The sequence below is a fragment of the Antedon bifida genome, chromosome 11 (genome assembly GCF_963402885.1).
Source record: "Antedon bifida chromosome 11, ecAntBifi1.1, whole genome shotgun sequence".
NCBI lineage: Eukaryota > Metazoa > Echinodermata > Crinoidea > Comatulida > Antedonidae > Antedon > Antedon bifida.
In genome coordinates, this window is record NC_136236.1 from 3,061,828 (window position 1) to 3,087,912 (window position 26,085).

General features: G+C 32.1%; 1 protein-coding gene, 1 long non-coding RNA gene and 1 other non-coding gene across 3 annotated transcripts; all 3 read right to left on the reverse strand.

Annotated features, from left to right (window-relative positions):
- Window positions 1-1,363: 1,363 nt before the first annotated feature.
- Window positions 1,364-1,435, reverse strand: Trnat-cgu (transfer RNA threonine (anticodon CGU)). The gene has a single exon. It is a non-coding gene; the product is annotated as a tRNA-Thr (tRNA).
- Window positions 1,436-6,720: 5,285 nt separating this feature from the next.
- LOC144856187 (uncharacterized) lies at window positions 6,721-15,264 on the reverse strand. Its single transcript, XM_078714142.1, has 3 exons — window positions 14,742-15,264; window positions 7,223-14,594; window positions 6,721-6,778 (listed from the first exon to the last, which is right to left on the reverse strand). Exons 1-3 carry the CDS (start codon window positions 15,262-15,264, stop codon window positions 6,721-6,723), a joined length of 7,953 nt encoding a protein of 2,650 aa, XP_078570268.1.
- Window positions 15,265-15,721: 457 nt separating this feature from the next.
- Window positions 15,722-19,749, reverse strand: LOC144856043 (uncharacterized). The gene is made up of 4 exons (XR_013614900.1): window positions 19,670-19,749; window positions 17,910-18,019; window positions 17,224-17,295; window positions 15,722-16,644 (listed from the first exon to the last, which is right to left on the reverse strand). It is a non-coding gene; the product is annotated as an uncharacterized LOC144856043 (long non-coding RNA).
- Window positions 19,750-26,085: the final 6,336 nt, after the last annotated feature.

Below are 26,085 nucleotides of genomic sequence, written 5' to 3' on the forward strand. Positions count from 1 at the left end.
CGGTACGGTCCCATAAAACTAAACACAATCCAATGTGTTCATCCAATAATACTAATAGAAAGACGGAAACCGAGATGTCGACTAATTACCTTTATATTCTATAACCCCTGTCTATCTATCCATAGATATATAATAATATCTCTATGGTCTCTCGTACGTTGTATAGTATAGTAGTATTGGAGTATTGTAATCCATGGCTATTGTTATTATAGGCGGAAATAGTAAACATGGCGCGCGCGTCTAAATTGTTACAATTCATTTCCTATCGGAAATGCATTTTTACGCGCGAATATTACAACAAATTAATCAAAACACTTACCTTACAAATAAGACTGATTTACCGACCTTGGCATTACAACTTCCATTCCATGGTGTTTATACTTACTTCTCTAGCGTTGTTGTCCATAAATTATATTCAAAATGCGAGCCTATTCCTGTTTGCAGCACATGCCGATTGTTTTATAATTAAACGACAATACATGTTTTTTACAAGTTCGAGGCAGCACCTGTTTTTGCATGCTAAGTATTTAGAGCACTGGCGTCAACGATGAAAAACAATTGTGCGAAAAAAACAATGGTAAAAATAACAATGCTATGGAATAATTGTATGCTATCCCAGATTATGAACAAATTAACAGACAGAAGAAAGTACGATATAATATAATAACCGCTATATCTATTATATTTACAGTTCATAAATAGGACCATGGGCTTAATCGCAGTTGGTCTGTTTCACAATAATTATAATGATAGGGTATGGCGCGTATATACCAATACTTATGATATTAACATAAATTATTATCATTAATAGAGTTATTTGATAATGGAAATAATACGTAATGATAATGATCGATATATATATGTTGCATGAGCTGCCAGTAATCTATGGTTGGGATAAGAGAAACCGCATCGAAACACAACGTTGCGAAACGGGAGCCTACAATCGATAAATCGATTTTAATTTATATTAAGAGTATGGAGCTATAAAATTAATTTTATAGCTCCATGTTAAGAGCTTGTAAAGTTACTTCCTGTACTTAAAACCATTAAATGTATTCGATTATCCTCTTTTATCCGTCTGTAGTCCTCTGTAACATGTATTACTATTATCACTATTTGTCAAAACCATTGTGGTCTCAATGTAATGAAGCCTTGAAGATCCTTTTACAATATACGCAGCACACATTTTGAATTAAAAGTAACATTAAAAAATGCCTATTGTAGGCGTATACTTTTAGTGACTTCCTCTTTTATCATTAATATTATGTAATTTAATTTAAACAATATATATTTAAGGATATAGTTAAGGCCTATAGTATCGTATACAGTTAAAACTAAGATGAGTAAAAATATCATAAAAATTAGGCCCGAATGGGGTTTGAACCCATGATCTTCTGTTTACGAGACAGACGCCTTACCACTTGGCCACCGAGCCAACTGAGGTTATGTAACTATAGATGTAGGATGTAGGATCAAGCCTCATATGAAGCATATCAACCATGAATAACCACGAAATTTGTATGCGTGCGTCAATGAACAATATGTCATGAATAACCATGAGCGTCAATATACGCGCGCGTGCATTTGAGTGCGCGTACATTGACGAGCGCGTGCGAATCTCGTTGTCAAATGTACGCGTACTCCAATGTACGCGCACGACAATTTCTTGATGGTTTTAGCCGAAAGTTTCTTATCCATGGAGTTTGTCTAGAGATTCACTGATTAAATATTCTGTACTGTAAATATTCAATATTTCGATACTTCTGGCATCGCTAGGAATAGTCAGTCATTTGGATTAATTACATCGATATTTAGGCCCATAAACCTATACACATATATTGGATACAGTTTTGTACTATTTTTAGCACAAAATGAAATGCAACACAAATGCGCGTGCTTATTTATCAATATCATAACAATAGATTTGAAATCTAAAGTGACGTCACGGTTACTTTTGCATTAGACCTAAACTCGAGACATACAATTGTATTTACAGCATATATTTAATGAAAGATTGTATTATTATGGTTCTAAAAAAATAAGTTGACACAAGCGCGTAAAAAAGGCAATGAACATCAAAATGTGTACGCGCTTTAAGTTTGTGTTTTTTTTATTGTTTGTTTCTCTGTAACTATCCGCCGTCAATGGTTCAATTGATTTAGCATCATGATTTTTTTTGTCAAATCCATTAATAATGTCGAATCAATCAACTTGACTAATAATAGTACAACCATTCATATTTGTACAATTATTTCTAAACATTTTAAACATGGTACATTGACAGACATCGAACTTATGACATTCCCTTTCTAGTTGCTATGGTGATGAAACGCTATAATGAATTAACCGAACAAACTTCCTGGTTATATTAAAGAGAACAATAGCAACAACAATCAAACGCATCGACCGGATTGTTTGGATCGAATGTTTTAAAAAAGGAACAATTGATTCTTTAGTGTCTACTACAAGGTCGATACTATAGCTTTAAGATATTATATCCGTTAACAGTCATTCATCCAAACTAAATCCACCTTCAAGATAAACATAGGCCTTTTTATGTGTCACATTTGTTAAAATGAATGTTGATATTAGGCTACCGTACAGCTAGGTACTTGAGTTATTTTTAGCATAGAGCATGAAACAATACTACGCGTACACAAGTTGACGCGCGCGTCGTGATTATCAGTATCACTACGCGCGCGTCGTGATTATCAGTATCAGTACACGCGCGTCGTGATTATCAATAGCAGTACGCGCGCGTCGTTATATACGGTAGTCCTCACCTCTTGCCGAAGAATTGGATTACAAAAAAAAATGACATTAAAATGATGTTATAAAAACATGACAATACAATGTATTAAACGGTATGCATTAACCAAGGGTATCGTCACGTATCTGACACGCCTCCCCCTCCCCCTGTACGATGAGTATAGTCCTATAGGGCCGTTTTAAAATTACTAGATTTATGTAGGCCTACTCCACACTAAAGCGACCTATATTGTGAAGTGCCACATAAAGTACAGTATATCATGATTTTCACTAGAGACTTATTTACAATGTTTTCACAACGAAACGACCTATGTACAGTCCTTGTTAGTTATCCGCTTGGTATACCAAGCGGATAACTCCTTGTAATTGTATGAGATCAATATTTTTTTTCTGTATTATTAGTTATCCGCTTAGTAGCGGATAACTCCTTGTAATCGTCCTGTTACTTTTTTTTTTTCTTATTTCTTTCTCCCTCATTTTTGTGTCTCACGTATCTCAAAAACTTGTAAACATAACATTTCATAACTTTGTCAACATATGGGCATTTACGTGAAGTTGTGCACCTCCTATTTTTGAATGACGTCAGAGTTGCGCAACGTGACTTACGCGCGATTTTATGATTTTTAATGATTGATCATAGCTTAAAAACCAAGCGTAATTTTTTTTTTACCCTTTATGAAAATTTAAGTCATATTAAGGGCAAACTTTTAGTTAACTAAAAATGGCGTGTTTTACAAGAAGTTACGCGCGCACGCGCATTTACAATTTTAAAATGCGCAAAATTAATTTCTAATCAACTTTTTATGCCATTCATGACATTTTGCGCATGTCAAAATTTCCCGCGCGCGCGAACAATTTTACGCGTGCAGTGCGCACGCAGCATGAAAATCATGTTTTTTTCTATTAAATTGTGATTTTCCAGCCTTTCCTAGTCATTTTTAAAAAGATTGACATCATTTCAAATTAAAATGACGTCATACGTACACGTTGATTTAGATCATTTGCATGCGTTTTAGTTGCAAAAGTTACAAAATATTGTCAAAATTATGCCTATTTTGAATCTATTATAGCTCCTCAGGATCAACCGTTACCCCCGAATTTTTTAACTTAATATGTAAGCAGATAAGTTGTAGATATGAATTCATGCAGAATTTTTTCCTTACGGATGTTGTGACGTCATCGTATCGCTACACAAATGTAAAAAATAGGATTTTTGTCTCTTTCGTTATTGCTCATCACATTCAATGGAGCGCATCAAACTTATCCGTCTTCCATTTTCTATGAGATTTTAATATTATCTAGGTCAATCAACTATCTTTCGCATGAGTTAAAAATATTTTAATTTTTATAACGACATCATGCCTAAAATTTTAAATTACGTGGGTCATTAATTTTATCTTTACAGTAAATTTTAATCTGTTATAGTTCGTAAGAATAAAATGTGATAATCACGATTAAAACGTTTTCTGGAAGCTATTGGATTGTAGATACGAATTCATGTGAACATTTTGCCAATCAGATGTAGTGACGTCATCATATGGCCAGTTGAATAAAAAAAGTCGTATTTTCATATTTTGCATCATAGTTCATCACATTTAAAAGAGCGCGCATCTATATTTTACGTATCCAAATTTCTTCTACACGCTAATATGTTGTTGCTGAGATAATATCCTTCCGAAATTGTTATTTTAGTGTTTCATTTTGATACCGTCGTCATGTTAAAAAATGGAATAAATGGCGGGTCCCGTGATTTCACCTATTTTACACTGTATGTAGTATGTATACAGTATATAGTATACTGTATATAATTACACATATACAACACAATATTCTATTCTTTGGGTCATAATGGCGTAGTCTTTTTCTGATGCGCTTTTTTTTAACGTATGTTGTGCATTTGGCGTTTGTTGTGCGGAGAGGCAATGCTATATACGGTGTATATGTGATATCAACATTTGTAATGCATTTTGATATAATAGAGGGCGGCAAAGAATAATTTGTCCCTATCAGAGCCATTTCACCTCTGTTACATTTAAAATAGCGTGCATCAATATTTCACGTATTCAAATATCTTCTAAACGTTAATATGTTGTTGCTGAGATAATTTCCTTCCGAAATTACTACCTTCGCATTTCACTTTGAAACCGTCAACATGTTAAAAATTGGAATAAAATACGGATCCCGTAATTTCACCTATTTTACACTGTATGCAGTATGTATACTGTATATACTTTATATATACTTGGACACAAAACACACTGGTGTTATTGCATATATGACACAAAACAGAGAGCACACCAACACATATTCTATTCTTTAGGTCACAATGGCGTAGTCTTTTTCTGTGCGCTATTTCTAACGTATGTCGTGCACAAGGCGTTTGTTGATCCAATGCTATATACTATGTATTAAAATAAACACAATTCATCGCCAGTGCATGGAGCTATGTAGTATGATGATAATTTTCTTGCATCAGAGCCTATGCTATATAGTGTGTATATTATAATATACAAAATATACATAGCTCATCACTAGCGCATGGAGCTACGCAGTATAGTAGTTGAATTACACTCGGATTAAACCTACATAAATGAAAGGTCGATGACTCTCTAGATTAATTACATTATAATTTTATTTACTAGTTTCCACAAAAAAGGATTGTATATTTTTGGCCATTATGTATTATACATTGTCAAATAAATAAAATAAATACAAACAGTATTTTAACATTGCCTTTTGCAATTTGATGCATTTTGTTGTTATTGTTTTTATTGTCTTAATAATGTCAATTAAGCACCGCCGATACCAACACGATTAAACAAAGCATTTCTTTGTGAAGTATATTATCGTCACCATTTCTCTTGCTGTATCAGTGTCATGCCTTTAATTCCTGTACCTGTAAGTGTACCGAATTTTATTTTACCCGGAACACGTGTCTGAACGTCTCAACTTGTGTTGAATTTTTTGAAATGTCATCTGAATAATATAAAGAAAAAAAAAAAACTGAAAATGTCCAAAAGCATGCAGTGGCGGATCCAAGATTTTGAAATAGGGGACACAGGGCATAACATGGCAAATTTTAGGTGTCAAACTGAAATTACTGTCCTACCTTTAGCATTACAATTTACAAAATATAATGGGTGGGCTGAAACCTTTTCAAAACAAGGCAGTGTGATTTTGAAACACGGGACCACCAGGGCCTGAAAATGGCAAATTTTAGATGTCCTATCTTTTGCATTACAATTACACCCCCCCCCCCCCCAACCCCCACCGCTATGCCTATGACAGGTGGAGTAAATATTAATTCTAATAATCCCTCACCTGAGGATTTACTCACCTGATGATAATAATTTTGTCTTCGATACAGAGGAGGAGGACAAAGTTTTAAAGTTAGTTTTTCCTATGAAATAAGATTTTTAGTTTGTTTTATTAATAGGCCTAGTTGCTTTTGTAAAAAATCACTCAACCTTTTTTCTTTTACCTAATAATCTGATTATCTAAAGATAATAATCAAAGGTTTTTTAAATGGCCAAATGGTAACTATAATTACCTCACTTGCATAAAATCGAACCTTGCTATACATAGGTCAATAAATATATTATTTTTGTTATACAACTTGTAAGATTTTCTGGATCTGGCATTATATTACAGCGTATTTCAATTACTTATTTAACTCCTGCTTTAAAAATCACCTCATTTTACTTTTACTGATTATGTATTTCTACAAATAATTCTTTTGTAAGTTTATTTTTATCTAGTTCTAATATTTTTATTTCTTTTATTTTTTTTTGTTGTCAATTTAAAAAAATAAAAACATGAACACTGTCCTCGAATTATGGAATAACTTTTAAATTATGACATTGTTTGTTATATCAGTTTTATTTTCTAAATTGTATTCTCATTCACTTGACCAATAATAAATTAGATGTTTTTAAAATATTATATTTAATTCTAATTGATTCTTAAACGAATTGTTTGTATAATGTCCCTTAAATGTATCACCTTATATCTATCAAATAATCAACAATTACATTATACTAAAAAATTACAGAATGAATATAAAAATTAGAATCAAAATGTAATTTTAATGGCCTCATGGTAACTATAATAAATTGGAATCACTTCTGCCTGAATTGAATCTAGACCTTTGCTATAAACATGATCAATCAATGTATTACTTTCAGTAGTAGCACTTGTAACATGTTGTTGATAACCACTCTCTGTCATTAAATTATTCACTCTGGAAGGTTGTTTGAAAAGATTTTCATTAAAGTCACCCATTATGATACATTTTGTACTTACTTTATTTAACTGTTCTACCAATTTCCTTAAATTGTAACAAAATTGATCAATATCATAGCTCGGAGGTCTATATATTACTGACACAGCAACTGAAATTGGACATGTTATTAAAAATGAAATTAACTCTATATCGTTAATACCAATATCTAACCTGCTTGAAAATTTGTTCTTGGTATAGACTCCAACACCACCATGAGACATATTTTTTAATTTCAATGTCAAATCATTTCTATTAGAATATGAGTTATACCTTTCTTGGTGATACAATTTATACGGCTCTATACTTAAGTCAAAAAAATCATCATCCTTATTCAGCCATGTTTCAGTTAGACATATGATACTAGAATTCATAAACAAATCATTACATTGAAGATCAGCAAAATGATGTTTAAGTCCTTGAATGTTATGTAACATTATAGAAAATTTAGATTCCGACTCATTAACTGCTTTTTCACATTGTATGTATGAATTCATCTGGTTTAAATATTCCTTTATATTTGGATCACAATAAATCAACTTAGGATTAACATGTTCAATGGTAAGTCCAGATATTGAAGTAACACGACTGAGAGCTACATAGGCTTGTCCAGGCGCAAAAGTATCTTTAAGGCAAACTACTGCTTTATCCATTGTCATCCCTTGCACTTTATGAACTGTGCATGCATATGCTAATTTGATTGGGAATTGCTTTCGACTGTATTTTTTTGAAATAGATTCTTGAAACATTTCAATTGCCTGAATACCAATGTCATTGTTATCAAATTTCACTTTAATTGATATTGGTTTAGCGTTTTGACTGGGCTTAATTATTTCTGTAACATGCCCCATACATCCATTTGTTAAGCCTTTTTTAACATCTACATTTTTAATTAACATTACTCTGGCATTAACTGCAATCCACAAATAATTTAATAAACTAGTTTGACATGATTTCCGCGGTTTATCACAATGTTTTTCTTGTTTCTTGCTGTTTACTATAGTATCTTCTGCTTTAATGCATATAATATCTGTACAGATTTTATGCAACATTTTTTTATTCCATTCATTAACCTGCTTATTACATGGGTATATATGCACAGCATCTTCACATTGTTCACCTGTTTCACGTGATTTTAAAACTGATAAATCTTTGTCAGACAAGCAATCATTTTTTTCTTTTGTACGCAATTTGTTTAACAATAGAGCAAATTCTTTATCTTCCTTTTGCCGCATGATTTCATCTAACTGCACTTTTTTAAAGTTATCTACCCACAATGCGTTTTCCACTTTGTCTTTATATAATGAAGTACCCCTCACAGGCGGTAACTGATAAAAATCACCAACTGCAATTATTGAAATATTACCAAATGCACTATCATTACGTACTTGCTTTATTTGGCGTAGTCGTCCGTGAATATACCAAAGTAACTTTTGATTAACCATTGATATTTCATCTATAATAACAATTTGCAATTGACCCAACTGATTGCGAAGTGCACTTATTTTTTCTTCTCCAAGTGGTTGATATGGAAGTGAAATATGAATAGGAATAGACAACGCGCTATGAATTGTATGACCTTTAATATTATATGCTGCGATTCCTGTAGGAGCTAGTTTCAATATTGACATATCATCTGGATTTTCCATAATTTTCCCGAGAATACGTGTTGATTCATTATAAATACAATTAACCAAATGACTTTTCCCAGTGCCAGCGCCTCCAGTTATAAAAGTGTGAAACGGTTCAGGTTCTTTTCCGTTAACTTTATCTAAGCACCATTGCCTTGTTTTATAAAATATTTGTTTTTGTTTTTCATTTAAAGACCGAATCATTTTATTTAATTCTGGTCTTGAAATATTAAATGAGTTACACTCTATTGTAGATGTTTCGTTTTTTTTAAGCCCAAAATCTGGAACGAAAAATTCACTTTCTTTATCATCAACGTCTACAATTGGCGTTGGATTCTCTAACCTTTCAATTTCACTTTCTGGACATAAGAGGCCCCATGCATCTTCTTGTGGTCCAAATTTTGCTAAAACACTTTCTGCATGTTCAATGTCATCAGCACTTTTGTCATACTTTTCCATGTTTTTATCAACTATAACATTTACTTTTTGTAATTTACTGTCACATATTTTGACAGATCCTAGCTCATAAAATTCTTGATACGATTGAAATTTCGGTGGTTTTAACTGTTTATCTGTTCGGAATGGCAGAAATAACTGCAATATACTCATAAAATATTTTTCAGATGCTGTATTCATTGGAAACCGAGGGTACCTTATTATAGCATTGTCCGTCCGTGTTCTTTTTTGAATAAATCCTAATTGTTTTTTTAACTGGAATACGTTTTTTCTTTGCACGTTTTCTTTCATTGCTGATGTACTTAATATTCTATAATTAGAACAGAATGTTGCGAGACACATTGTGTTAAATTCAAAATTGTCTGGTCGAGCTTTATATTTGTCGAGCTTATTTGGCAACCATGCACTTTGATGATCATCAAATTTGTTTTTAATTACACTTAGTGGTAAGCTCATTCTAACAGGATTAGGTCCTACTGGAATAAATTCTACTTTCCTTGAACATTCTTTCAATTTCAATCCACAGACACGATAAACACTTTCTTGCGCAGATACTTCTCGATTGTTCATATAAACATGACCAAGTTTACTTAAGCTTTGTCTAGCATTTTCATTTCCTTCTTTCACTTCTGATGCTGCATGAGATAAAAGTAAGCCCATTTCCCGTTCAGATTTTGACATATATCCTATAACATACGTAACGCATGCATATACACTTGTAATATACTGAATATCCATATTAGCATTCCATGCTCTAAGTAAGGAAGGATTGTATTGGTTTACCCACACATCTTTAGGGTTTCTCTTTAAAACAATCTTTTCTTCAGTAGTTATACAATTATTTGCATCCTCATATGCACTCTGAGTAATATTTAAACTTTGAAAAAGTTCCTTGGCACTTTCATACGTTTCTTCAGTAGCCAAAGCATTTTTTACTGAGGTTAATAATTCTTGCGCTTGTTTATTGGCATCACCATCATCATTATCATCACTATTTTTATCCACAATTGTAGGTCTCATAACAAATGTTTTTTCAGAAGGCTGTCTGGGGAAGTTAAATCTGCAATTTGTTCCTTTTTTCTTACACGATTTTGAATGTCTTTTACTGTGAATCTGCACACTGGTAACAATTTCATTCATTTCAGGATCTACAATTTGACATGGCACAGCACAAGAAATATACTTGTCAATAAAATCAATAACATTTTTATCTTCATCTTCATCAAACACAGGAGCATTTTCAACCCATACTAACATATGAACATGTGGACTTCCTCTCATTTGAAATTCGATTCTGTAAAAATAATCTGTGACTTTACCAATAGGGTTTGCTTTAGACAAAATAACATTTTTCAAAAAAGTATGAAAGCGTTTGTCAAACATTCTGGCAACAGTCACTGGATTTGATTTTAGCAAATTACATTTTTCTGCCCATTCCAAATCATCAATGTTTCTTTTATCACCTGTTTGACTTAACAATGTCGTCATTATTTCTTTCCAACGTAAGTCAGCACTTGAGAATGAAAGAAAGAATGTTGGTTTTCCAATCTGTCTAACCATTGCTAATACATCTTTTTGTGTTGTTTGCCAGTAAGGTGGAGTTCCACGTATATGTTTCAAAAATTTGAAACCTTTATCAGATTTTAAAATCTCCTCAATTTTGTTCATGTTTTTCAAATCAGATACAGTTACTTTACTAAAATCATCCTTTTTACTTGACCCTTTTCGCAATGCAATGGAAATACTTGATAATATTTGTTGAAGTTCATATATAGATTGAGCATAAAATATGAATTCTGTATTTTTTGCAAACCTGTTATCTACATGCATTAATCTATTGTGTAAATATCGTCCAAGTGTTATTTTAACATCTCTCGTATCATGGAATGTTGGCTGACCTGTTGGAAATAGTACCGGAAATGATTTTGCTTCATTACTTGTATTACTCAACAATGCAATAGGACTATTATTTTCACATGGCGCACAACAAATTATATCACGGAAATATTCATCAACTAAATTTTGTCGCCTGTCAACAGGTTGTAGACTTGTGTCAAATGCAACACCACACAATCGATCTTCTATTTCTTCTTCATTGTTTTCTGCACACGTTTGTTGATCATCTACATTAGTAGTTGCGCTTTCAATGTTTTCTTTAGATAAATAATTGTGCCACTTTTCATCAATTGCTACATCAAAATACCATTTGTTATGATCTTGTAAATATTCAAGAGCTTGAATAACATTGGCTGTGTTAACAAATTTATATTTATAATAACCTTTGTACGACAATTTTCGTTTCAATTTTACGGATATTAACTGATCATCAGCCTCTGGTCTAGGCAGAAGTTTTACAGTTTCAATAGTATTTGATGGTACGCATACAACTGGTCCATGTATTCCATGCTGCCCACCTTTGGGTAAATTCATCAATTTCATAAAAGGGATATTTAATCCAATCAAGTGCTGTTCTAAATTATTTAAACACTTTAGCTCAGGAGGAATATCATGTAGTTCTAAATTGTTTGAATTGGCTTCTGCAGGGACTTTTCCATTTAATAATTTCTTGTGACACGTAAAACAAATCCATAAACGGCATCTTGGTGATTTTGAAAATTGACAAGGTTTATTACATTTATTGTTGCAAATATGCAAATATTTTTCATCTATACATGACCTGTTCTCGTACTTAGCTTTCGTGCATTTTACAACTTGATTTCTGAATAACATTTTAAAACATACACAACAAACATATTCGGGACCACAAGAAATTGTTTCCCTGAAGTTTTGTAAAACAAATTCAAAATTACGTTTCTCTGCTTTCCTTATTTTACGATGTTTTGTAGTCTTTTTCGAAACCTTTTTCCGGAACAGTGAATCGTCATGATACCTCTCTATAAATCTTTGCTTACAACTTTCACGAAATTCTGAATTATTGCGATACTTTGCTGCTAATTTTGTACACAGGTTTTGTCTGAATGTTGAATTATTGCGATATTTTGTTGCCAATTTTGTACACAGGTTTTGTCTGAATGTTGAATTATTGCGATACTTTTGCAGACTTTTTGCTTTTTTGGTTGTTTGGTAATCCAAATTGTTGTGATAATTTTGTCTCAACTTACGTCGTACTTTCAGATTATACATTGGTTCGCATCTATACGCTTTCTGTTGTCTTTTTCTGTTCTCCTTTCTTTTTCGAAATTTATAATCGTTATCATCAGCATATCTCATCTTGTGTGCCTCTTTAGCTATCCGTTTCTTTTCTTCTCTGTATACATAGTCATTTTGATATTTGTATTTCTTTCGTTGGGCATCTGCTTTCACTTGTCTATTTTCTACCTTCTCTTTAGTTTCATTTGAACGTTCCATCCTCATTCGATTTCTTTTATTTTGTCTTTTATTTCTTTCAGATGTTTTTTTATTGTTTCGTAATTTCTTTACTTCGTTATTAGAACAAAGTCTTCCAACATTTCTACTTCGTTTTTGTTTGGGTCCTACAGCATCTCCAAATACTTCCTTATTTATTTCGTTTCTTTTTCTTTTATTGTTATGTTTTGTCAAATTATCGTTCATAACAATATTATCTACATTCATTTCTGATGAGATAACCACATCATCACTATCCTGAATTATTATTGCTTCCTGAATATGGCTTAAATTGACATCAACAGATTCCACTACATTAAAATGTACATTGCTGGTGTACAAAATATATATACCGTTGTCAGTTGTAACGTAATTTATTATTCCGGGTTTTTTTGCAGAAAACAATTGCCATGTCAAAAGTTGATCATTGAAAGAATAAATATCTGTGTAAAGCAAGTTTGCCATTGCACTTATTTCAGTATTAGAGGCCCACGTTCCATTATCCATTACTCTCTTTTTAATCACATATTCCTTAACTGTTTTATATTCATCACTTAATGTATTACTAAACAAGTCATTTGTTTCCAATAAATGGTTACCAATTGCTTTTCTTAAAATTAAATGATTATCTTCAGTTCCAGAAATAATGTATGAAATTGCTCGATAAAAACAATTACCATCACCTGTAATATTCCTAATTTGACAAGGATGTCCAATATGTCTTGCTCGATTAATACCACAATTTATACCGGTATGTTCACAATTAATGCCAACTTTATGACACATACTTTTTCTTTGTGCTTTTAAAAGTGGAACAAATTTAAAATTCTTGTCAGGTCTTTCTCTATACTGAACATTAACAATTTCAATTTCATCATCACTTTGACATTCATTACTTGTTAAAACATCCTCTTTTTCATTCCTATACTTGTGGTCTTTCATTGTAGAATCAAAATTGTTGTCAAATACTGTTTTGCTACATTTAAACTGGGAAGATGTACCTGGTGCATCAACATCGTAATTGTCAGAGTTGTTTTGTTCACAATTATCATCTAACGTAACCGAAGACGAACATAAAACCATAGACTTGTTTTGCACATTTACACCAGTCAATTCAAATTCTGTTACATGTAAATTACAATTCATTGATCTTGCTAGTCTTAAACAATGACTGTACACACCTTGCCAAGATGTACTGAAAATTAGAATGCTCTTTCCATGTTCACTAACACAACCTACACGATCTCTTGCATGTGGATCAAATATAAGAAAACCATTTACACGTTTAATAACAGCAAATGTACTTCTGTTAAAATTTATAAAACAAGCATCATGATGGTGTAATTCTTGTTCAACAGCTTGTTTTAATGACAACCCTCCATATTCAGCCATAAATTCAAGATTACCATCTATTAAGCCAAACACTGATTCTTTGGGAGATATTACAAATATGCTATCCAAAATATCCAACTCTTTCGGCAATTCAGATATCATTAAAAGATCCTCATCCATAGTGGAATCCTTCTGAATATAGTAGTACAACTCATTCCCAAGTGTCAATATTGTGTCAAGATCTTTTCTGTTAAATTCATTTCCATTTACCTTTGTTGTATAAAGAATAGCTACAAGACTATTAGCAACACATTGTTTACCACGTGCATAGCCAAATCTAAAATCTCCTTGATTAAAACTACCCTGTGCTATAGTTACATTGTTATCACTACTATTATACCCTATAAGTACATTTCTCGGTTGAATTTTCTTCCTTGTACTGGATGATCCCTCATCGATTATCAATACCTCTGAAAATGTATCATTTTGTGTTGAAATATCCACATCAATATTATATTGGTCAAATTTAGTTTCAGTTATAGTGTTGGACCACATTTTCTCAGTGGATGCTTGATTTGGTTCGTCATCAATTAGCATTACTTCTTCAAATACTTCATATTCCTTACAATCACAACCTGCTGCACATTCTTCATTTTCATGATCTGTAACATTACATCGAGTATCAAATATACTACTAGTGTCATTCATTTTGCTAGTATTTGGTATTTTACTCACATCGTCGGCTGTTGTGTTACCGTTGTCTTTACATGTCTTAAAATTATCATTTATTGTCATGTCCTTTGAAATAATATTTTCACCAATTCTCTCTGTTTTATAGTATTCATTCTTGTGGCGTTTCAAATTCAAATCCGCATTATCTTGTGATTTTTGGATATCTGGCTTCTTACCTTTAACAAAACGACCCTTGCTGTTTCGTGACTGTTTCGAATTAGAACCACCGCCTGAAAGGTGTTGTATTTTCACTTCTTTATTTTTCAAAATATCACATTTCATACATACATCTGCACTTCCGTCGAAAATTGTTTGTAAACTGCGCACTACATTCGTTTCAACACATTCATTGTATTCTCTGTAACCATTTGCATTTGCTTTATTATTTCGTCTTTCATAGAAATCCTTTACACCTTTACCAATATATTTTACACCTGGTTCTATACCTATACCATTTATAACACAGTTTCTCCTTTTCTTATTTCCTCTAATTCCATTTGTTCTCTTTTTGCGATTAACAGTCTTTTTGCGATTAACAGTCTTTTTCCTTGATTTTACTCTTACCCATTCATTATCAAACAAATCTTCATTTTCTGTTTGTTGATATTTTAATTTGACATTATCCTTTGGCTTACATTGATTTTCATTTTTTGATAATTCTTGGAAATCAGTGGAACACTCATCATGTTCTAAAATCATATACCTATTGGAATGACAACAAATACCTATCTCACCCAACATATTATCAGCATAATTACTTTTTCCACACATTGAACAAATCCAAATGAATCTAGAATCACATTTGTTTTCAAAAATATCTCTTAAACATGTCGCATGAAAATGTTTACTACAACAGTCACATATTACGTAATTGTCATCTCTTTTCACTTTAATATCACATACATCACATTTATCAAACTCTAAAACGAACGCTGTGCCATCAGATATTTTCAGATTATCATTAACTATTGCTTTAAATTCAGTTGTATCACAATCATCTGCATCACTACCACCTTCATTTTTATTAGTGCTTATATTGTTGGCATTCTCAGATGAACAACATTGATCAAGTAGTTCCAAAATGTCGTCAATTACAGCTTTAAATTCACTTGTATCTATAATTTCACAATCAACATTATCAGTGGCGTCAACAAAATTGCACTCTATACTTTTAATTTCTTTATTCACATCTTGACATAAATAACTTATTAAAATTATTAAAAACAAGATACCATTAACGATTGCTACTAATTGGGCATCCATTATACACAATGTGTATAACATATTCTACAATTGAATTGTCTTCTGCAATTTTAATAAATGAAATAGTTATGTTCTACTTGATATTTGATTTGGCAAATTGTTTTAATCAATTAAAAATTTTATAAAATTTAATCAATATTACAATTAGGTTCTATTTAATATTGCAAATTATCAATCAAAACAAAATTTTAAGTATAAATTGTTTTCTGATTTTACAAATTTCGCCTTAATTTGTATATTAAGATATCTACATACAATTATTTTTTCATCAAATTATTCTCTTTGGTTTACACTTCTATTTGCTTCTTAACAACACTATTGCTTTATTTGTTACACCTATTGGATTCTAAAAAATATTTGACTGCTTGTTTATACAAAATATTTAGATTTCTTTGAAACTTTGTCTTTTACAATATCTTTCAAAACACCTATATAAAAATATCTGTCAATTATATTTTGTATTTGATGTTATAAATCGTTTGTTATGATCAACTTCTGTTGATATTTGTTTATACAAATCGTTTCTGTTGTTTTCAGCTTCTGCTGATATTTGTTTATACAAATTGTTTCTGCTGTTTTCAGCTTCTGCTGATATTTGTTTGTACAAATAATAAATTTTATTTTAAACTTCTGTTTAAAATGTTGCTTATGCAAAGTTTTCAATAGAACACCTATAAAAAATTTACGTATACACTTATATGATTATTACTTTACGGCTAACCCTCGTTGGCACTCTCTTATGAGAGCAGGACCTCTTATGAGAATCCAGATCTTTCTAAGACCTAGCGGGTTAAATAATACAATACTGTCAGGTACCTGCAACGAAAGATAAAGAAAAATTAATCATTAATGTTATTCAAACTGAAGACATAGATACACTGAAAAATTGTAATTGACAAAATTAATGCATTTACAAGTACTTCAATGTACTTCAAACACATAATTTTCTTGTGGAACTAGTCTACCAACCTAATTAAAACCACCACCAAATTCAGGATGATAGGACCATACATCTGACAAACATCATGGAAAAGTCAGTGGTTTGAGGTTCAAGACCTATTTTAGACTGAGCTAACTAAAAATGTAAGGAAGCTAGACAGATAAATTGTACCTATTTAAATGTAACGATTGCTTTTTTTAACACATTGGATTATTTAATATTGCAACTATTATGGTTAATTTTAATGTGTAAACTGTGTAATTTAGAAATCATAGCAACTGCTTTGAATATTAATTAGTGTTTTTCAACATACATGTTTTTTACAATATACAAATTTATCTAACATAAATATATAATTTCAACTTCTTTCAGCCCTAATCATACATAATCAAACTAAACAAAATTATAAAGCAAAATTATTTTCCTACAATAATATATACAATACTAACACTTACATAAATAATATTGCTGACAAGTTACGGAATTACTTCCCTTCCACACTTTATCTTCAATAACAAAACAACAATCTATAAAATACAAACATACACAAACTTTAAATCAATACAAATCCTGCACAACTTAAAAACACATTAATTGGAATAACAATACAGTTAAAAAATGTTTATTATCCAACCAAAATGACTACTGTACTAGATAATCCTCCAATAATATTTAAAGAAGTTTAAAATGAATTTCCTAAAAATGACAGACAAAATTAAAAAACTATCAACTAATTAGGGCCTACATTTTCCCCATGTTTTAATTATGTCTAAACAAAACAATATAACAATCTCTTTCTCAAGTGAATGTAATAGAACTGATTAATGAACTTGTAAATTGTATGACCCAAGGAGAGGTGCGTCACTTGACCGATTACCCACTCGTGCAAAAAAAATATGACTTACCTTTAGTTAACCATGACGCACCTATTTTGAAGCACTAAGATCATCTTGTTTATAATATAATGGGTGGTAAAATTACAGAAATTTACACACATTATTCATTTGATCTAGGTTTTTTGAAACACCACTGCTTCAAAAATTATTTATAAATGACACACACATAATGGCAATGCACCTCTCCTAGGGGCCATATAGTGCATAACATAGAAGACACCACTTCACACTTCCTTTTTACTTACAGTATTTCAAAAGTTATTGCATTAAAAATTAATCCTTGTCTGCTATTACTAACACAAATTAACAGGCAACAACTGATGTCAAGCACTAACAAATACTTCAATTGAACAACCTCAAAGAAAAAAAAAGAAAAATGTTATACATTAGATAACTGATTGGTAATAACAATTGGTATCAAATCACAAACAAAATTTAGAAACTTGAATATTTAGAGTAAATAATTACCGACATAAGAGCAGATTTAAAGAACCATAATGGTAGCTGCAGTCATTTGTACCTTACACATTTTAATTTTCATATTTCAGACAGGTGCTAAAAAACAACAAAGGCTAGCAAATACATATACATCATTAACACACTAAACATATTGTAATACACAAGACATTTGACGTCAACAACAACGGCATAGATGACAAAAATCATGTTCAATAATATTCAATATAACACAATTTCCGAAAATTCAAAAACATAGATATATACTATAGGCTATTATTATATGCTACTAAAAAGTATAGGCCTATTGATTGTTGTTTACCCTTCGACACGAACGAATATTACTACTACTAAGCCTGAGTCTAGGCTAAGCGTATAAAAGAGTGTCACATCAACTTTTTTCCAGGGCCTAAATCAGTCCGGGCTGACCAGTTTTTGCTCTAAATTTGTGGCCAAAGGCATTCCACCACTTCCAAAATTTGTTGATTTTAATTGAATTACTAGGCCTACAATAAGTTTTTTTATGGCTACAAAAACATCCCATGATATATATAAATAAGAATAAATAAAAACTATAACTTCAGTCAGAAATTGGCCTGCCACACACTCACATGATACTCGTATGAGATGCTAATATTGCCAGCTAAATTTTATTTTATGATTGAGGTCTTTTTTTTTTCCTCGGCCTAATAATAACTAGTAAAAAATATTGATGAGTGGCTACTAAATAATAATAAAAACAGTTAATAAAAAACAGATTTAATTAATAATATTAAAATAACAAATAAAACCTATAATTGCCAATATATTGCATAATCATGGCCGTTTTTTACTACTTTGGCGTATAATATATTTGTAAGATCGAACCATGTTTGGCGGCCAAAAACAGTCCTACTGCCCGGACTAATTTTATCCAGGCCGGACCAACATTGGCAGAAAAATTGGTCCAGCCGAACAGGTTTTGGCAGCCATAAATTGTCCGCCCAACCAATTAAGGCCCAAACTGATATTGGTATAACGGAGCTACCCTAGTAAGTAGCTCGACTATATCATTCCCTGCTCAGTACGGCTATCCTAAACCGATACCATACAGCCAAGTTACTACTATTACTACTAGCCTAATTGCCTAGCCTATAACTGTACGACTAACCTAGCTAGCTACAATAGCAGGACCAAAATTCTTATTAGCCTACCTACACCTAGCCTAACTACACTACTACTAGCTAGGCTAGAGTAGAGAGTACCTGACAAGTTCCAGTACCCACACACCTGATACTGTTTACTTATGAAAATGTATAAAATATTCACCAATCAAATAATTTTTACCTATAGTATAGGCTAGGCCCCTAGCTAGCTAGGCCTACTACCAAATGTCACATCACTACTGGGTGGGGGAAAAAATACAATTTTCCATGAACATCGCTTCTAAAAAGTAAAACCAGTAAAATGTGAGGTCAAGTTCAAAGTATAAAAAATCTACACTAAAATGAATCAAAATATGTAAAAGTAACCCAAAATTTGACTTTAATAGTTAGTTCTTAACTCTTACTTCGTTGTTTAAAAAAATGGCCGCTGCACATGGATATATGGCTAACTGCTGATATGATATGATAAAAGGACTACAAATACCAAAGAACCAAAATGGTACCCTGTTTTAGAAGTCAGACAATAGGTGGCGCAGTATATAAAAACATATTATTAATCATTGCAAATTAGTTAATTAATCGCATTTTTTCAAGTAATGCAATATCTCTTCAAAAATCAGATGTTATAAATAATTGTTTGTAGACATAAAGAAGAAAATGAATATATTAATATATTTAAAAAAAATTTGTTTTTTAATTGACAAAATTAGTACCGCACACCGCGCCCTACTTCTTCTACTAAACTAGCCTAGATGGCCTAGGCCTAGCTAGGGCCTAACCAATTAATACTAAACAGTATAATTATTGACTTAAATACACAACAATTCACATTAAATCTTTGCCTCTTACCTATTTCAATTCTTATCGGCCAATTATAGTTCAAGCAATTTAATTCCAATTTCTGGACACATTGAATTGATAACTTTGTTACCAAACATAAACAAAACGTGTACAAACAACTACGGCACGCTAACATTCTCCTGTTCCTCAATTTGCATTTAAAACACTGTATCGGAAGTACAGGGTTAAAAATAAAACTTGGCGAAGCTATATAATTTCACAGCAGAGCCATATAATGGCTCTATTTCACAGCATGGGACAGAGCCCTCTTCAAACAGCCCTATTCTACACTGTATGTAATATGTATACAGATTATACTGTTTGCATCGTATATACTATATGACACAAATTGACAGAATTCAGCACTAACAGCATATCATATTCTTCAGTTCTTGTCATAATGCCATAATCTTTATCTGTGTGCAATATTCCAACGTATGACGTGCACGTGGCGTTTGTCGTTGTGCGGATAACTAACTCGTCAAAGTGACGAGTTTCATGTCTAGTTCTTCTTTCCTTCCTTCCTTTTTGTGAGTCGTGTTCCTCTAAAATGTGTAAACATAACATTTCATAACTTTGACAACATATGGGCATTTACGTGAAGTTGTGCACCTCCTATTTTTGAATGACGTCATAGTTGCGCAACGTGACTTATGCGCAATTTTATGAATTTCAATGATTGATCATAGATTAAAAACCAAAAGTCATTTAGTATTGACACTTTGACAAAATTTAAGTCATATCAGGGGCAAACTTTCTACGGATTAAAAATGGCATGTTTGACAAGAAGTTACGCGCGCACGCGCATTTAAAATTTCAAAATGCGCAAAATTAATTTCTGATCAACTTTTTACGCGTTTCTTGTCATTTTGAGCATGCCAAAAATTCCCACGGGCGCGCAATTTTTTATGCGCGCGGTGCGCACATAGCGTTAAAAACATATTTTTTTCTCTTGAATTATATTTTTCAAGCCTTTCCCAGTGATTTTGAAAACAATTTAGACCTTTTCCAGTTTAAATAACGCCATACGAACACGTTGAATTAGACAATTCGTGCGCGTTTTTTATGAAAAAGCTTAAAAAATCGTCAAAATTATGTCTTTTTTTAAACAGTCATAGTTTCTAAAGTAAACCGTTAACCGTTTATTTTTATTACAAAATCTAGAAGTTGATGAGTTGTAGATATCGGATCATGCATCAATAAGGCTAAAAAAACATTGTGACGTCATCGTATGGCCACACGAATGTAAAATATAGGATTTTTGTCTCTTTCGTTATTGCTCATCACATTCAATGGAGCGCATCGCGCTTATCTGTATTCCTTTTTCTCCTACATTTATATATTGTGTAGGTCAATCAACTTTCTTTAGCATGAGATAAAAATATTTTAATTTTTATGACGTCATCATGCCTAAAAATTTTAATTACGTGGGTCATTAATTTCATCTTTACAGTAAATTTTAATCTGTAATACCTCGTAAGAATAAAATGTGATAATCACGATTAAAACGTTTTCTGGAAGCTATTGGATTGTAGATACGAATTCATGTAAACATTTTGCCAATCGGATGTTGTGACGTCATCATATGGCCAGTTGAATAAAAAAAGTTGTATTTTCATATTTTGCGTAATAGTTCATCACATTTAAAAGGGTGCGCATCTATATTTTACGTATTCAAATTTCTTCTACACGTTAATATGTTGTTCCTGAGATAATTTCCTTCTGAAATTGCTATCTAAGTGTTTCATTTTGATACCGTCGCCATGTTAAAAATTGGAATAAATGGCGGGTCCCGTAATTTCACCTATTCTACACTGTATGTAATATGTATCTTATACTGTTTGCATGTATATACTATATGACACAAAATTCAGCACTAACAGCATGTCATATTCTTCAGTTCTTGTCATAATGCCATAATCTTTATCTGTGTGCAATATTCCAACATATGACGTGCACGTGGCGTTTGTCGTGGTGCGGATAACTAACTCGTCAAAGTGACGAGTTTCATGTCTAGTTTACCGTTGGTTTTAATTTGTTGAGTCTGTGAGTTGAGTCAATATTTGTCAGGAAGTAGATTTGATGAACGTAGTCTGATATAAAGATGATTTCGATCAATTGTTGGTTTATTGTTTGCTGGTATTAAACGAACGACAATGGTTGAGATTGTGACAAAAGAGCCAAGCTACAATACTTAAGTTTGGTAACAATGTGCTCGATCACCGTGACAGTTTGTTCAACTGTCATTCAAATTTCGATATTGGCCATCAATAATGTTATGTACTAAAAATACACTACAGTGTACTATATATACTATATAAATATGTATAGGGTTATGTTTCATAACTATAATATTGTACTATACAATGTGCGGCTTTTATTTTAAAATAAGTACTTATATAACTGTTACTCTCTGACTTATTAAAGTTGAAGTATTACGCTATATCATAAGACCAGTCCTTACCGCAGTAAAACATTATTTTACCGCGGTATGCAATCGGTATTCTGTACATATACGCGGTATATAAGGTAATTAACTGCAGAATATTAGTTGTGTCTACCTCCACAAAAATTACCTTAAATAGGGGTGTTCCCTATAAGGGTTGGTCGTAGCGTTAAAAGAGTACTCTGCTGTCCCTCCATTTACGGGAATTAAGTGTCTCCTTGAATCCACTGTAGTGTTAAGCGAGTTTTTGCTCGCGTTAACAAATATTTCCCTTCATTCATTGTGCACTTAATATGGGTGTCTCCTCAATAGAGGCTCTATTGAGTTTGTATAACAAGTGATGACTCTTTCCTCCCTGTACAAAGTTCCTAAAAATGAATAGCAACGCATTGCGTGCAAAATAACGTACTAACTTAATTCTTCATTAGTTTCGGTTTCATTAATTATGGATGTAAAATACATTTAAAAACTCTTTGGTACATAATTCATGTATATATAAATCAATAACATGGTTCTTAGGCTAGCAATTAATATACCGGACCAGCCTTTAAAAAAACCAACTCAGCACGGTTGAGATGCTGAATAGGCCTGGCGGTGCACGGTAAGTAGTAGGCCTACAGTACAGTACACACCATCCTAACTCATACCCCCGGATGAGCAACTATGCCGCCGCCGAAGATGATTCATAGATATGATGAAATGCATGAGTATATTGATCCCTTCAATTTAACCAACTGTATCATTTCCATAAAGGAACTATTGACTACGAAGAAGTCAAAGACCGATTTAGAATCATTTCCATCCTGGGTGGTGTCATTCGACTTCCATTAAAAAAAATAATTTCCCAAAACGAATTTAATTCTCTCAATTCAACTCTCAATGATTAGTGTTGGTATGTATTTAGACGTCATATTTCGTCACCCCACACACATGCTCACAATAAATTTCTTCATTTGTCTGTATGCTATAAATGTTTACATTTTTGTAAAAAGATTATTTCGATGCATCATTGATCAGTTACAACCGGAACAACTGAGGAGTCACACCTGAGTTAATATTTATCAAATTTAGTTTAAGTAATTCTAAAATAAGTAATTGTCCATGGTCTCTAGTCAATTACAGATTAATATATCATCAATGACGGTTAATCAACTTCCGGTCTAAATTAATAAGGTTGTTTTGGCTGATTATACTGGTCATTCCGATGACCAATGTACCGCAACGAAATATTGATATTTGGTTTTTTGACGTTTGGATTCGGAAGTAAAGTAAATCGATCGGTATTGATGGACTACTGTGATAATTGTGTTAGCTTATACCACGGGAAGCCCTTCATTTATCTGAGACATATAATTCACGCGCGCGTCCAAACGTTTCTTGTACGCGCGCGTTCAAACGTTTATGGTACACGCGCGTTCAAACGTTTCTTGTACGCGCGCGTGAAAATGTTAACGACGAAGCCTTGTTATTTGTGGCTTTATTGTTTTTAATATTGGGCTTTGAACATCAACAAAATAAATAAATAAACAAATAAACCGGAAGATCTTGTCTTTCGCTCAACATAGCGAAAGGAACAAAAAACACAGATTATTCTTAATCTCTAAAATAAATTAATTTCATCCTTTAAATAGAAAATTGGCCAATTCGTGTGTCGGATTAATGTTAAATGATGAATTTAATGAAAACACTACAAAACATCCGTTGAATCATACAATTTCAGTCACATGACTTCCGTTTTAGCATAATCTAAAATTAAAAATGATGATCAATTGTTGAGACAACGATCAAGAATGCATATAGTTTAGACAGATAGGCCTAAAAAACAAGAGTTATATTATACCGTCAATTTAAAATTATTGATGATGATGAGAGAGAGCAATGACGCAATCACACAATTTAATCTTTTTCTAAAAGAATATGTGAAATATTGGCAAAATATATTTTAAATTTAACTTGCTTATGGCAGATAGACCTAAGAGGTATACACAAAATACTAAATTTAAAATTGATGAGAGAACATGACAAAATCACGCTATTTTATTTATGTATATTTTTTTGCAAAAACAATATCTGAACATTGGCAATAGATTGATTCAATTCCATTGAATGGTTTATATTGTTTTAATAATTAATACTTGTTTAAAAGGCATCTGAAATCATATTTATTCCAACAAATTTACGAGTGCTAGCGGTTCTGGCATTGCTTGCGCCTTAGAACTTATCTTTTTGGAAATAATTCGGCGCATTATAAATACGAATTGATTGATTGATTGATATAATCAAACAATATATAAAAGAACTAGACATGAAACTCGTCACTTTGACGAGTTAGTTATCCGCACAACGACAAACGCCACGTGCACGTCATACGTTGGAATATTGCACACAGATAAAGATTATGGCATTATGACAAGAACTGAAGAATATGATATGCTGTTAGTGCTGAATTCTGTCAATTTGTGTCATATAGTATATACATGCAAAGAGTATAATCTGTATACATATTACATACAGTGTAGAATAGGTGAAATTACGGGACCCGCCATTTATTCCAATTTTTAACATGGCGACGGTATCAAAATGAAACACTTAAATAGCAATTTCTGGAGGAGGAGGAACAACATATTAACGTGTAGAAGAAATTTGAATACGTAAAATATAGATGCGCACCCTTTTAAATGTGATGAACTATTACGCAAAATATGAAAATACAACTTTTTTTATTCAACTGGCCATATGATGACGTCACAACATCCGATTGGCAAAATGTTTACATGAATTCGTATCTACAATCCAATAGCTTCCAGAAAACGTTTTAATCGTGATTATCACATTTTATTCTTACGAGCTATTACAGATTAAAATTTACTGTAAAGATGAAATTAATGACCCACGTAATTAAAATTTTTAGGCATGATGACGTCATAAAAATTAAAATATTTTTATCTCATGCTAAAGAAAGTTGATTGACCTACACAATATATAAATTTAGGAGAAAAAGGAATACAGATAAGCGTGATGCGCTCCATTGAATGTGATGAGCAATAACGAAAGAGACAAAAATCCTAATTTTTACATTCGTGTGGCCATACGATGACGTCACAATGTTTTTTTAGCCTTATCGATGCATGATCCGATATCTACAACTCATCAACTTCTAGATTTTGTAATAAAAATAAACGGTTCACGGTTTACTTTAGAAACTATGACTGTTTAAAAAAAGACATAATTTTGACGATTTTTTAAGCTTTTTCATAAAAAACGCGCACGAATTGTCTAATTCAACGTGTTCGTATGGCGTTATTTAAACTGGAAAAGGTCTAAATTGTTTTCAAAATTACTAGGAAAGACTTGAAAAATATAATTCAAGAGAAAAAAATATGTTTTTAACGCTACGTGCGCACCGCGTGCGTAAAAAATTGCGCGCCCGTGGGAATTTTTGACATGCTCAAAATGACAAGAAACGCATAAAAAGTTGATTAGAAATTAATTTTGCGCATTTTGAAATTTTAAATGCGCGTGCGCGCGTAACTT